Genomic DNA, 15,442 nt, shown 5'->3' with positions numbered 1-15,442 from the left:
GGGTATTAGCGTGGGCAAAGATACAAATACGTAAGACTTTCATTTAAGGATAAATGCTATAAAGATGATTTAAAAAGTAGAGTAATATGATCAAAAGATTCTGAAAGGAGGTGTTTAGGGTAGACAGGGAAGAATTCTCCTGAGGCGGTAACATTTAAGTTGACACCTAAATGATAACACTGTAGCCAGCCAAGTGAAGATCTGGTGGGGAAGCATGTTCCAAAACAGAAGCAACTGCAAAATAGAAGGAATAGCCCCTGAGAAGGGATGGGGGGGAATCCTGGCATAGTCAAAGGAACAGAGAGAAGGCCAATTCATCTAGACTACAGTGAATAAAAGATTATGTAAAAAGAAATGACAAGGGAGAGATAAGCAAGATTTTGTAGCACCTTGCCTGCCGTGGAAAGGAGTTTTGGTTCCAACAGTAAGGGAGGTGATTTGACTTATGCACTATCTAATATAATTTCCTGAGATGTTAGAAATGTTCTATACTTGTGTTGCTCAATTTGGTAGCCACTAGCCACAGTGGCTACTGAGTATTAGAAAGGTGCCCAGTGTGACTGAGGCACATTTTACTTTTAATTATTTTAACCTTAATAATCACATATGGTTAGTGGCTACCATATGGGACAATGCAACTGTATCAAGAATGCTCTAGCTACAGTGTGGAGAATGGATTACAGCAACGCCAAGAGTGGAAGCAAAGCCACCAAGGCAGAAGATATTGTAACAGTCCAGAAGAAAAAATTCCTTGAGGAAAAAAAGGATTAGTATTTGAAACACAGATTTGATAGCCAAATGGCTAAAAGAAAAAAAAATGAGAAACCCATAGGTTGAAATTTTAGAGAATAAAAAGAACAGTGCTTACTTCTCATTTCCACAATGCTAAGAATTTCCTTCCCAAAGACCTTCACTGTAAGTATTCTCCTGAAATAACAATCTGTGGAAATTATTTAGTAATTGGCACATGATGAGGTAACAAAATAAACATTGTATGCCAGAAAGGCACAGCTTGATATTTTCTCCAGTCCCTGCTGAATGTCTATTTAAACAAAAGGGCAAATTAAACATATGGAGACTCTTTAAGGTTCTGTGTGTCCATCTGGGCTGACACTAAGCAGTATATTGAATTCAAGGAACTTGTGGTCCAACTCATTATGGTCTAATTTTATCCCAACATTCTGCCTAAGGAAAACGCAGGTTCTCAAAATGTGGCACTATCATGCAAACACAGTATTTTACTAATATATTTACCATAAGACTGAACATGACTAGTTAGAGCCTCATCAGCCAGACATAACGAAAGTAAAATACACTAAAAGTGAAACTAAAGGAAAAGAATTTCTTTCCTTCTCATAAGTGTCTTTTTCTTAGAACTAGTTTAAAATTTTGGCCGGGTGTGGTGGCTCACACCTGTAATCCCAGCACTTTGGGAGGCCGAGGTGGGCGGATCATGATGTCAGGAGATCGAGACCATCCTGGCCAACACAGAAACCCCATCTCTACTAAAAATACAAAAAAAATTGCCGGGCGTGGTTGTGCGTGCCTGTAGATCCAGCTACTCGGGAGGCTGAGGCAGGAGAATTGCTTGAACCCGGGAGGCAGAGATTGCAGTGAGTCGAGATTGCACCACTGCACTCCAGACTGGCAAAACAGCAAGACTCCATCTCAAAAAAATAAAAAATGGAAATAAATGATAGCTTGAAAGGGTAGAGCTGCATAATGAAAATAAAGACCAGTATGGGTTTAATAATTTTTTTTACTATGGTGAAATATATATAAAACTTTGCCATATGAGCTATTTTAAAGTATACAATTCAGTGGCATTCATTATATTAACTATATCATACAACCATCAATACTATTCACTTCCAAAACTTTTTCATCACCCCAAAGAAAAATTCTGTAAGCATTAAGCAATAGCTTCCCCTTCTGCCTTAGCCCTAAGTCCCTAGTAACCTTTAATCTGCTTTCAGTCTCTATGAATTTGCCTATTCTACGTATTTCATGTAAGTGGAACCATACAGTATTTGTCCTTTTGTGTCTAACTTATTTCACTTAGGATAAAATTTTCAAGGTTCATCCATGTCATAGCATGTACCCAAACTGGCTGAATCATTGTATGTATACATATGTAAAAATGCCAAATTTTATGTCTCTATTTATCTGATGATGGATACTTGGACTGTTTTTATCTTTTGACTTGTGAAAAATTCTGCTATAAACACTAGCACACAAATATCTTTTGATTCCTTGCTTTCAATGCTTTTAGGCATATACCCTGGAGTGAAACTGCTGAGTCATACAGTAATTCTATGTTTAGCTTTTTGATAAACTGCCAAACTGTACTCCACAGCAGCTGCACCATTTTACATTCCCAGCAACAGTGCACAAAGTTTCCAATTTCGTTTTTTTTTCAAATGCTCTCTCAGCAGAATCACTCGATTTCTTCTCATCCTTGCCAACACTTATTTTCTTTTTTTTTTTAATTGTACCCATCTTGATAGCAATAAAGTGGTAGCTCATTATGTTTGATTTGCATTTCCCTAATGCCAAGTGACACTGAGTATCTTTTTATGTGCTTACTGGTCTTTTATGTATCTTCCTCGGGAAAATGTCTATTCAAGTCCTTTGCCCATTTTTTATTTTTATTTTTTATTTTATGAGACAGAGTCCCAGTCTGTCACCCAGGCTGGAGAGCAGTGGCATGATCAAGCTCACTACAGTCATGATCTCTTGTGCTTAAGTGATCCTCCCACCTCAGCCTCCTAAGTAGCTGAGACTACAGGCTCGTGCCACCACAGCTGGTTGATTTTTTTAAAAATTATTTTAACAGAGACAAAGTCTTGCTATTTTGCTTAGGCGGGTCTCAAACTCCTGAGCTCAAGAAATCCTTCTGCCTCAGCCTCCCAAAGTGCTGGGATTACAGATGTGAGCCACCATGCCCAGCCTACTCTTTATTTTATTAATTAATTAATAATTACAGGTGGTGGGCACCCGTAATCCCAGCTACTTGGGAGGCTGAGGCAGGAGAATCGGTTGAACCTGGGAGGTGGAAGTTGCAGTGAGCCGAGATCGTGCCACTGCACTCCAGCCTGGGCAAAAGAGTAAGACTCTGTCTCATAAAATAAAGCAAATACATGTAAATGAAAATAAAAATAAAAATTAATTCATTAATTAGTTTTTTAACAGAGTTTCACTCGTGTTATATTTTTTAGTAGAGACAGAGTTTTACCACGTTGGCCGGACTGGTCTTAAACTCCTGACCTCAGATGATCTGTCTGCCTCGAACTCCCAAACTGCTGGGATTACAGGTGTAAGCCACGGGGCCCAGCCTCATTTTTAAATTGTGTTGTTTGTAGTTGTAGTTCTTGATATATTCTGGATACTAGAACCCTAATTGACATATGATTTGCAAATATTTTCTCCCATTCCATAGATTGTCTTTTTATTTTCTTGATGTTTTTTGATGTACAGAAGTTTTTTATTTTGATTAAGTCCAACAAATCTATAGTTTTATTTCTTCCTTTCCAATACCGATGCTTTTTATTTTTCTTGTCAAATTTCTTCTGCTAAAGCTTCTAGTACAACGTTGAAAACCACTAGTAAAAGCAGGCATCTATGTCTTGTTCCTGATCTATGGGGGAATCTTCTAGTCTTTCACTATAGAGTATGATGTTAATTGTGAGTTTTTCATAAATACTCTTTATCATACTGAGGAAGTTCCTTTCTATTCCTAGCTTTGTGAATTTTTTTTTTTTTTTTTTGAGACGGAGTCTCACTGTGTCGCCCAGGCTGAAGTGCAGTGGCGCGATCTCGGCTCACTGCAAGCTCCGCCTCCCGGGTTTACGCCATTCTCCTGCCTCAGCCTCCCGAGTAGCTGGGACTATAGGCGCCCGCCATCTCGCCCGGCTAGTTTTTTGTAGTTTTTAATAGAGACGGGGTTTCACCGTGTAGGCCAGGATGGTCTCGATCTCCTGACCTCATGATCCGCCCATCTTGGCCTCCCAAAGTGCTGGGATTACAGGCTTGAGCCACCGCGGCCGGCCGAATTTTTTTTTAATCGTGAAAAGGTGTTAGATTTTGCTCAACGACTTTTCTGTGTCAACTGAGATAAACTTTTTTTTTTTTTTCTCCTTCACCTTATTAACATGGTGTATCACACTGATGTTCTTATGTTGAACCATCCTTGCATTCCTGGGATAAATCTCACTTGGTCATAGTGTAAAATCCTTTTAATATTCTATTAGATTTGCTAGTATTTTGTTGACGATTTTTTCCATCTATATTCATAAGAGATACTCGTCTGAAATTGTCTCTTTTGTGATGTCAATTTTGGTCTTTGGTATCAGGTAACGTTAGCCTTTTAAAATTAGTTAGGGACTGGGTGCAGTGGCTCACGCCCGTAATCCTAGCACTTTGGGAGGCCAAGGTGGGCGGGTCACCTGAGGTCAGGAGTTCGAGACCAGCCTGGTCAACATGGCGAAACCCCATCTCTACTAAAAATACAAAAATTAGCCAGGTGTGGTGGTGTGGTGGTGGGCACCTGTAATTCCAGCTACTTGGGAAGCTGAGGCAGGAGAATTGCTTGAACCTGGGAGGCAGAAGTTGCAGTGAGCTGAGACTGTGCCACTGCACTCCAGCCTGGGCAAAAGAGTAAGACTCTGTCTCATAAAATAAAGCAAATACATGTAAATGAAAATAAAATAAAATAAAACAAAACAAAATGAGTTAGGAAGTGTTGCTTCCTCTGCAATTTCCTGGAAGAGTTTGAGAAGAACTAGTGCTAATTCTTTAAATGTTTGATAGAATTCACTAGTGAAGTCTTCAGTCCTGGACTTTGTTGGAAGGTTTTTGATTATGGATTTAATTTCTTTACTTGTTATAGGTCTCATAAGATTTTCTATTTCTTCTTGGAGCATTTAGGTAATTTGTCCATTTCTAAAAAATTTGTCCATTTTATTTATGTTATCTAATTTGCTGGTGTTCAACTGTTCATAGGATTCTCCTTAAATCCTTTTTATTTGTGGAAGGTTGGTAGTAATGTTCCAAGTCCCATTTCTGATTTTAGTTATTTGAGTCTTCTTTTTCTCTTTGTTAGTCTGGTATGGTTTTAATTTCAAGTCAGGGAGGACATCAGTGTGAGAGTGTTTCTTCTGCTAGAGAATGTGGAATCTGCATCTGATACCTCAAAACAATGGCAGCAATCTTACAAGCACTGGTGAGCTAGCCAAAGAAATGACTGGTACACAAAGAATTAGCAGACAGACTGAAAGAACCTAGTTCCTTAATAACCTCTATATATTCAGAATTACCCTACCCTGGAGGCACTCAATATTGTACTGATTATCTTTTTATCTTTTTTGTATTTTTAAGGTGCACTGCTTATGTAGGTGGCTCCTATCTTATTTGCTACACACAGGTTTATGACCTTTTTGTGAATTATACATTCTATTATCAATATCCCTTTTGTATCAACTAATGACTTTTATCCTGAATTCTTCCTTATTGTTAGTATTATTGTTTTGGGGTGTTTCCTTTTTATGATATAGCACTAGCTTTTATTTTTTAACCCTCTTGGTAACCACCATCTTTAGGTAGGATAATTGAACCCATTCACATGTATTATGATGATAATTGTATTTGGTCTAACCTTTTCATCTTATCTTTCATTTATCATAATCAGTTATGTCCTCTATTCTCTTTGCTTATATATAGCTTGGTCAAGTTTCAAATCATTCTCACCCATATTCGCACCATCCTAGTTTGGAAGTTCTATCACACTTTTCTATTAACCAAGGCATTAAATACCCATCTCTAGCACTGATAATGTTTAAACATTAAATAATGATGCCCTTTCCTACTCTACCCACTAAGATGAGAACTTTGTAACACTTTAACTCCTCCATTCTCCCAAATGTATATTTTAAAAATAGGCTATATGTCTATTAAAAAACAACCTGAATGTAAGATGAACTTCCATTTTCCATCTAAAACTATTTTTGCCAACTCATATATATCAAGTTTTGGGGATATATGTGATAACATTAAAACACTTGTAATTTTTATTTAAGGCCAAGTGTGGTGGTAATGCCTGTAAGCCCAGTACTTTGGGAGGCCAAGGCAGAAGGATCACTTGAGCCCAGGAGTTTGAGACCAGCCTGAGCAACATACTGAGGTCCCTTTTCTATTAAAACAAAATAATAAAATTTATAACATTTAAATCTTTCCTTATACCTACATATTTAAAATCTAAATTAAATTTTCAAAAATCACTTTTCCTCCTCACAATTTACAAAACTTTATTCAAATTATTCACATGTACCTTAAACATTTAGCTTCATCATCACCATAGTCATTTCTGGAGTCATCTGACAGTTTTTATTTTATCTGTTAAATAAATCCTTCTTTGGAATGACAGCTTTTTAGAGTAAAACATTTTCACTTGTTTGAAAACCAGTACTTCTGAATCTCTGTATGATGTCACCAGAAATTTAATCCAAAGCTACCAGTAACCATTTGCAAAGCATTAGGACTGCTGGGCTTTTCAATTTCTCCTATGGCAAGTAGACATCCATGATCTCCACAACTGAACTACTCCATCACTTTTCAAAGTAATCTTTAAAAAGCCAGTTAATAAAATTATCCAACTCTTACAACTATAAGGTCATGACCTCCAGAATATTCTAAATCTGCTAAATTTCATTACTTTTTTTTTTTTTTTTTGAGACAGAGTTTTGCTCTTGTCACCCAGGCTGGAGTGTAATGGTGCAATCTCAGCTCACTGCAACCTCCACCTCCCAGGTTCAAGCAATTCTCCTTCCTCAGCCTCCCGAAGTAGCTGGGATCACAGGCACCCACCACCACGCCCAGCTAATTTTTTTGTATTTTTAGTAGAGACAGGGTTTCAACATGTTGGCCAGGTTGGTCTAGAACTCCTGACCTTAGGTGGTCCACCCACCCCGGCCTATCAAAGTGCTGGGATTACAGGCATTGAGCTACCACACCCAGCCTCATTACGTCTTTAGAAAGAAAATTTCGCTAGGTGGTCTCTATAAAGCTTCCTGACATTAGCACTAACTGAAGTTTCAGGTTAACATTTCTTTCCTAAGTACTACTTTCTTGTTCAAAATACAGGTCGAGTATCCTTATTTGAAATGTTTGGGACCAATCATGTTTCAGATTTCAAATTTCTGGATTAGGAACACTAAATCTGTAATAGGTTTGACATGGTAAATTTTTGCTTTTTGTTATTTCTAAAATTTCCTTTTCACCTGTGGTTTGAAAAGCATCCTTATTTGAGGCCTATTACAAATTCTCAATTTGTTCTTCATTCTCTTCCTACTCCAATTACATGTGAGACATATATTACAATATTCATTACCTACCACTGTCTTTATATCATCTTCCCCTACCTTGGGATTTATTATTATCAATATAAGAACTTAAACAAAAGTTTAAAATTTTTATTTTAAAATAAAATAGAGGCCAGGTGCAGTGGCTGACGCCTGTAATCCCAGCACTTTGGGGGGCCAGAGCGGGTGGATCACGAGCTCGGGAGATCAAGATGATCCAGGCTAACATGGTGAAACCCGGTCTCTACTAAAAATACAAAAAAATTAGCTGGGCGTGATGGTGGGTGCCTGTAGTCCCAGCTACTCAGGAGGCTGAGGTAGGAGAATGGCGTGAACCCAGGAGGCGGAGCTTGCAATGAGCCGAGATCGCACCATCGTATAGAACTCCAGCCTGGGTGACAGAGCAAGACTCCGTCTCAAAAAATAAAAAAATTTTAAAAAAATAAAAAGACTCAGTCATGTCATAACATAACATAACATAACATAACATAACATAACATAACATGTCTCATTATATTGCCCAGGCAGGTCTCAAACTCCTGAGCTCAAACAATCCTCCTGCCTTGGTCTCCCAAAGTGCTGGGATTACAGGCCTAAGGTACTATGCCTGGCTGGCATTTGGTTAGAGAAGTTCCTCGATTATTTCCCTCAGATAAAGTAAATGGAGATATACTGAGTCTTCATATATTTGAAAGTTGTTTCTTTTTCCTTTCGAACTGGTGAGGTACAGTATTTTTCTCTCGGTAACTAAGATACTGCTGCTTTCTTCTAGCTTCTAATTTCTATTTATCTTTGGCTTTCAGGAAATTCAACTGCCCAGGGTTCTCTTTCAATCCACATTCAACCCTTTTTTTTTTTTTTTGAGACAGAGTCTTGCTCAGTTGCCCAGGCTGGAGTGTAGTGGTGCGATCTTCTTTCACTGCAAGCTCCACCCTCCCGGGTTCATGCCATTCTCCTGCCTCAGCCTCCCAAGTAGCTGGGAATACAGGTGCCTGCCGCCACGCCCAGCTAATGTCTTGTATTTAGTAGAGACGGGGTTTCACCATGTTAGCCAGGATGGTCTCAATCTCCTGACCTCATGATCCACCCGCCTCAGCCTCCCAAAGTGCTGGGATTACAGGCGTGAGCCACCATGCCTGGCCACATTCAACTCTTTACAAACATATGCATGCGCGCACACACACACACACATACATACACTACCCAACCCCACCCCACCGTCCAGTTCAAGAAGTTCTTTTTATCATTTAAAAAAAAAAACTAAAGGGATACATGTCAATTGTTTAAAAGCATAATGAACAGTAGAAAAGGATTTAAAATAAAAAGTAAGTTTGTTCTGCCTAACTCTCACAAGCCCAAAGGCAATCTCTGTTCCCTTATCTGGAGGTTCTAGAAAATTCTTGACCTTAAACAAACCATGCTCACATGGACTGATAAGCTCCAAAGAAAAAATTGAAAAGGGGGTTGCAGGTGTGATTTTAAGTTTGTCATCCCCCCAAAACAAACCAATTCAGCAACTGTGGCTATTTCTGAGCAGCAGGGTTATAGACAACAATTTTCTTCCTCATAGCTTTCTGGGTATGTTTGGCCACAGACATGTATAAGCAAGAAAAACAAAGCCATTAAATGGAAAATGAATAAATGGAAATAGGCAGAGTCTCCAAAGAATACAAAAGGACTGAAAAATAGTACCAGTTTTAACTACTTTCTATCAAGAAAGGCTAGGAAGGTTCTCTGACCTTTGTTGTATAATGGTTTGCCACTACCCCCATATTAGAAATTGGTTTTGTGACATTAAATTGAAAAACATACTTTTATTCTTGCCTCAGGCTCAAAGCCCCTGGGATTGGCCACAGGATTTGATTCGTATCTGTTCTGCAAAACACTTCTTTTCCAATTCAATTAAACACATGGTCAACTAATACCTCAAATTTCTCTCTGCCTTAAAAAAAGACTAAGCCATCAAATTTTAATCATCTTGTCAAATGATACTAAGTAGATGAAAAAAAGTACTTATTATAAATAAATTATATTAAATACACTTGTAATGACCAAGAATTTGGCAAGGTTAGTTGAATAAAGGCAAATTTTGTTTTGAAATTTCAAATTCATAAAGACTAATGTCTTGGTATACAGGCAGTGAGTTGGCATTATAAATGGCTTTGTTCCTTGGTCCAGACAATATTCTAGTTTCACATGTGCTTGCTAAAAAGACAGCTAGTTCTGACTTGTTAATTAACTATTGTTTTTATTTATTTTAAATATTTTTTATAGAAATGGGGTCTTGCTGGTCTCCAATTCCTAAACTCAAGCAATCCTCAAATCTTGGCCTCCCAAAGTGCTGGGATTACAGGCGTGAGCCACTGCACCCAGACAGTTATCTACCCAATATTCTTCATGTTTTCTTCCTTAATGTAGACCCATGAGTTAATTCATGCACAACTGAAAATGTTTTGCTCCTCAAACTATATTACACAGATTAGAAGTTGCGTAGAATGTATCCCAGTTTCCAGTTTAAAAGAAAGGTAATCCAAGAGATAGGGTTAGACTTCTGGGAAAGCAATTTTTTTCTGATTTAAAAAAGAAGAGTCAGCTGTCATGCACTTTTTGCCCTCCCTTCTTCTCACTGCCTATTAACACTTGCAACCATAATGATGTGAGCTACTTGCTAAAGATGACACACTAGGAAGGAGAGAAGGAAACTGACTTGTCTTGTGAGAAAACTAAACCTTTTGATAAGGCTAAAGTCAAATTTATACAGGAATTTTAAAATCAGATGAAACACAGGTATTTGGGTGAAATAAATGTGAATATGTGAACAAAAAAATAAAGCACATACAAAAAAGAATGTGCTTTATCTTTTGGTCAAGATTGCTATAGTGAATAATCTATGATAAAATCATACAAAATCCCCTTTCTGTTCCAAATTAACTAGTTTATGTACATAGAAATATATAACTAACCCCTGAAATCCCATATGGGATAGTCTAGTCTCCTATTCCTAAAAATACAAAATAGGCAGAAGAGGGGAAAAAATTAGCGATTATTTTTATGAGTACTATAAATTATAGGGCTAAATACTAATTCTTTTACAGTTTCTGCACACACAGATTCCTATAATTTATCATACACTTCTAAAGTATATGTGGGAAATTATCATCTTCTAAAATATTATTTATAATTAAGTTTCCATATACAAAATTAACTTCAGGATTTGAATGTCTGTCTGACATAGACAAGCCTTGTATAAAAAAGGGCAGTGACAGCCTCAAAAGACTGAACTGGCCAAAAAAAAAAAGAGAGAGAGTTTTACTCAATTTTAGCTTAAATCAACAATAATCTGGCTTGGGTGTGGTGACTCATGCCTGTAATCCCAGCACTTTGGGAGGCCCAGGCAAGAGGATTGCTTGAGCCCAGGAGTTGGAGACCGGACTGGGCAACACAGCGAAATATCATTTCTAATAAAAATAAATAAAATAAAAAATGTATTTTAAAAAAACCCAAAACAAAATACAACGGTTTTATAAGGAGAATATTCTAGTTTTAAAGGGATTCAGATTCCAATGACCTTCATCTAAAAAATCCTAGGAAACATGTACCTTAATTCTATAAAAATAGAAGACTGTAAATTCAATAATTGATTGGATTTATTTTTTTATTTTTTTTTTTTTTGAGACAGAGTCTGGCTCTGGTCGCCCAGGCTGGAGTGCGGCGGCAGATCTCAGCTCACTGCCAAGCGCCGCCTCCCGGTTTACGCCATTCTCCTGCCTCAGCCTCCCAAGTAGCTGGGACTACAGGTGCCTGCCTCGTCGCCCGGCTAGTTGTTTTTTTTTTTTTTTTGTTTTTTTGTTATTCTTTAGTAGAGACGGGGTTTCACCGTATTAGCCAGGGTGGTCTCGATCCCTGACCTTGTGATCCGCCCGTCTCGGCCCCAAAGTGCTGGGATTACAGGCTTGAGCCCCACCGCGCCCGGCCCTTGATTGGACTTTAGTTAACTTAGGATAAAGAATTTCTGCTGTTTAATTTTTTGACTTTAATTTTAGTTTTACATAAAAAATTCTTTTTAAGAAATGCCAAATCAAATTGGGAGACAAAGAGAAAACCTGTATGAAAATAAAGGTAGATGGGCCGGGCGCGGTGGCTCAAGCCTGTAATCCCAGCACTTTGGGAGGCCGAGACGGGCGGATCACAAGGTCAGGAGATCGAGACCATCCTGGCTAACACGGTGAAACTCCGTCTCTACTAAAATACAAAAAACTAGCCGGGCGAGGTGGTGGCGCCTGTAGTCCCAGCTACTTGGGAGGCTGAGGCAGGAGAATGGCGTGAACCCGGGAGGCGGAGCTTGCAGTGAGCTGAGATCTGGCCACTGCACTCCAGCCTGGGTGACAGAGCGAGACTCCGTCTCTTAAAAAAAAAAAAAAAAAAAAAAGAAGAAAATAAAGGTAGATGTAACATGTGCAGAAAAAAATAAGGACAATAAAGCAGAGTTACTTCTAGATTTGCTTGACTTTAAGGACATCTGTAAAAAATTAATAAATGTATCCTCAAAGAAAAGTTGCTCATAAAGCACTAATTTTGTTATGCACAATTATGGAAATGTAAACAAAGCAGGGGGTACAAAAGTAACACTCAAGGAAAAGTACATTTTTGGAGTTTCCTAGCATCCAGTGTCTACCACAGTTCCTAGTACATAAGTATTCAATAAATACTTGTTGAATGAATAAACAAACAAGCTCTATGATAAAGCAAAAAGATACATAAGAAACACATTCTGGGCCGGGCACAGTAGCTCCTGCCTGTAATCCCAGTACTTTGGGAGGCCAAGGTGGGTGGATCACCTGAGGTTAGGAGTTTGAGACCAGCCTGACCAATGTGGCAAAACCCCATCTCTACTAAAAATTTAAAAAATTAGCCAGGCATGGTGGCGCATGCCTGTAATCCCAGCACTCCGAAGGCTGAGACAGGAGAATCACTTGAACCCAGGACGTGGAGGTTGCAGTGAGTCAAGTTTGCACTACTGCAGTCCAGCCTGGGTAACAGAGCGAGACTCCATTTCAAAAATACAAATAAAAAAAGAAACACATTCTGGTTCATAACACTTAAATCTAACCTAACTGTCTATAGCAGATTAACTATATTTTAGAGATGAGAGGATGCCAGACTAGTGAAACTATGACATATAAACATCATCTCAGAGATTTACTCAAATGTTGGCATATACTTATAACAGCTAAAACTATAAAAACCACTAAATACCATTATAGCACATAATTACAGGATATGTTCCAACTTACCTCACACAACATTCTACTGCACGAAACCAATGAAGCATCTCATCATGTAGAGTACACAACTGAAGGCAGGACAGAAAAACTTTCTCAGCATCACTGTACCAGCCTGCATCTGAAAGAAAGCCACCTAAAAAAATAAGAAACACCAACTTTAGATAACTTAATAGCCTGAAAGCTAAAATGACATGCTGACAGTGAATATCACCTAAATTAAAAAAAAAAAAAAATGACATTAAAGTCTTGTGTTTAGCATAAAACACAGGTATGAATTGTGAGACTTTTATAAAAAAGTTTTGAACTAGAGGAAGGAGGATTAAGGCTAAGACCTTGAATAAGGAATCAAAAGTTTCAACCTTGTAAGAATACTCCATGGCCTAAGAGTTGTTATTTTCCAGCTAATGAGCTAACTAAATTATTTTGCTATTTTCATCTTGGAGAGTACACATAACTTTAGCATCTCCCAATACACAATCTCAAAGAAGATAAATCTGAATATACTTAATCTTAGTATAGCAGCACATAACAGAGGATACACAGATTATAAAAAGACCATGATACTTAACTGATTATCTCATTTTTTTTAACAGGAAATTACTGTCCTGGACAATGTTTCCTCAACATATAATCTTTTTGAGGATTCTGACCCCTAAAAATGACTAACATTTAATACACTGTTACTACACCATATAAAACACTTCGTACTGTGGTAACTACATGAACTCACTAACTTTCACAACACATCTTCATCTTAAATGCAATAACTGCCCCAAAGTAACAGATGAAAAAACCTGAGTCACAGGAAAACCAAAGCTTATAATCCAGTAAGTGAAAAGATTCGGATGCACACAATGTGACTTCAGAGGCTAAGTCTGTAGTCCCTATACTGCAATAGTTATTAAGGAATAATTTCTTAGTGCTATTCAGGATTAGTTACAATAACCAGAAAACACAAAGTAACATACCATCATGGTATGTTCTAAAACACATTTTTTTGCACATTAAAAAATCTCTGAAATTATCTGAGACCAGCCTGGGCAACATGGCAAAACCCCGTCTCTACAAAAGAAACAAAAGTAAGCCAGGTGTGGTTGCAAGTGCCTGTAGTCCCAGCTACTCAGAGGTTGGGGTGGGAGAATGGCTTGAACCTGGGAGGCAGAGACTGCAGTGAGCGGAGATCGCACCACTGCCCTCCAGCCTGGGCAACAGAGTCAGACCTTGTCTCAAACAACAACAACAACAAAAACACTCTGAAATTAGAGTACGTCATAAAAATAATGGTATATTACGATAATTGACTGCATTTTTTTTCTTGGCACACAAAAAATATGGTGTCTTAATAGTATTAATGTCTGAGTCAACAAAATGTTATATTTTGCACAGACTCATGTTTTATATTTAATTAAAGCTACATGTAATTAAGCAATTTTTTAATTAGTTGGAGAGAATTGTGCTTTAGATCTTTCTAGGTTCCTCACCAAGTTGAGCAGAAAAATGAGGTTATTATTCATATTCATAGTAAGCAATATTCTACTTATCATTCCAACATATTGTGTATTGTGCTGGTTATTAGAATATTGTCTCTCAGCTTCAAACCCACACTACTAGAGTCTGTTTGAGGATGCTGAACAAGGACTCTGCAAACCACACTTCTCTTTTGCTAGCTAGCTCCCTGTTTGGCTCAGCCAACAGGAGGCACTAGAGAAAAGGGCTGCAAGACTGGAAGAGCAAAGGACACTCTCCTTTCTGTATCTGTTAGTGAGGTTCCTGCTAACAAAAACACCCCAGGGTTTGCTTCTTTTCTTTGGTGGTAGTAGTTCATTCCATTAAATAATAGTCAATACCATTTGCAGTTTTCCAATGCTTGCAAAACCAGTTTCACAGCACTCCATCAAACACCAGCAATAGACATCCAGGTTGCCCCTCCTAGAGGTCTAGATCCTAGACCCAAGGGCCTTCTTTTCAGACCTCTAAGGCACTAGTAACAGTCTAGCAGCATCCTAGCTCCATGGGGCAAACCCCTCCAACTTCTAATTTTTAATGATTCCAATCTCTTTCCTTGGTTCCCCAAGCCATAGGTATGGTAGCCAATTCTCACAGCTGCTTTGTCTATAATAACCAACTGTTCCCTTTTTGCCTTTTAGTTCTCTAATATCTGGTTAAAAATGATCTGTACTAGGCCAGATACAGTGGCTCATGCTTGTAATTCCAGCATTTTTGGAGGCCAAGATGGAAGGAGCCCTTGAAGCCAAGAGTTCAAGACCACCCTAACACAGTGAGACCCTGTCTCCTAAATAAATAAATACTATTTTTATCTTGATAATTGATTTTATAGTCTAGTGAAATGAACCATTCACATATAACATCTATTTCATTCACATCTTGTTGAGAAGGAAAACATTTATACAATGTACTTAATTTCATTTGGTTCTTAGCTTGAAAATCCCTAAAAATTTAGGTTTATTCTAGAGCATAAAATCAAAACTTGTAATATTGACCCTAGAATTTACCTAAACTCAAGGAAAATACTACAAGACAGCTGGGCTTCAGCTAAGTCAAATCCAGAACTAAATTTATTTTCCCTGTTCAAAACGAATGAGATCCTTATTTGTTTTCAAAACAAGTTATGAAAAGAAGACAACAGCACAATTGTGGCAGCTGTCACAGCTTCTTACAATGACCATTTGTGCCTGAAAATGAAGTGGACATTTGCTATAATTAGAAGAAGTATCAATCCAGTGACCGCAGGATAGGTTACTATTTCTTTTTTTTAGGAACAGAGGTTTGCTCCTGTTGCCC

At 38.0% G+C, this 15,442-nt stretch overlaps 1 protein-coding gene across 2 annotated transcripts in view; it reads right to left on the bottom strand.

The window, feature by feature from the left end:
• APPBP2 (amyloid beta precursor protein binding protein 2) overlaps positions 1 to 15,442 on the bottom strand; it is a 76,968-nt gene that overhangs the window by 19,569 nt on the left and 41,957 nt on the right. For both annotated transcript variants that reach the window (XM_017870830.1, XM_017870831.1), the window contains one exon: positions 12,650 to 12,773. In XM_017870830.1, the coding sequence (XP_017726319.1) occupies positions 12,650 to 12,773 (124 nt within the window). The remainder of the gene's footprint in view (positions 1 to 12,649; positions 12,774 to 15,442) is intronic.

The sequence above is a fragment of the Rhinopithecus bieti genome, unplaced genomic scaffold (assembly GCF_001698545.2).
Source record: "Rhinopithecus bieti isolate Rb0 unplaced genomic scaffold, ASM169854v2 scaffold_5497, whole genome shotgun sequence".
Taxonomy (NCBI): domain Eukaryota; kingdom Metazoa; phylum Chordata; class Mammalia; order Primates; family Cercopithecidae; genus Rhinopithecus; species Rhinopithecus bieti.
The sequence above is the reverse complement of the archived record's forward strand: the minus strand, read 5'-3'. Positions and strand labels throughout refer to the sequence as shown.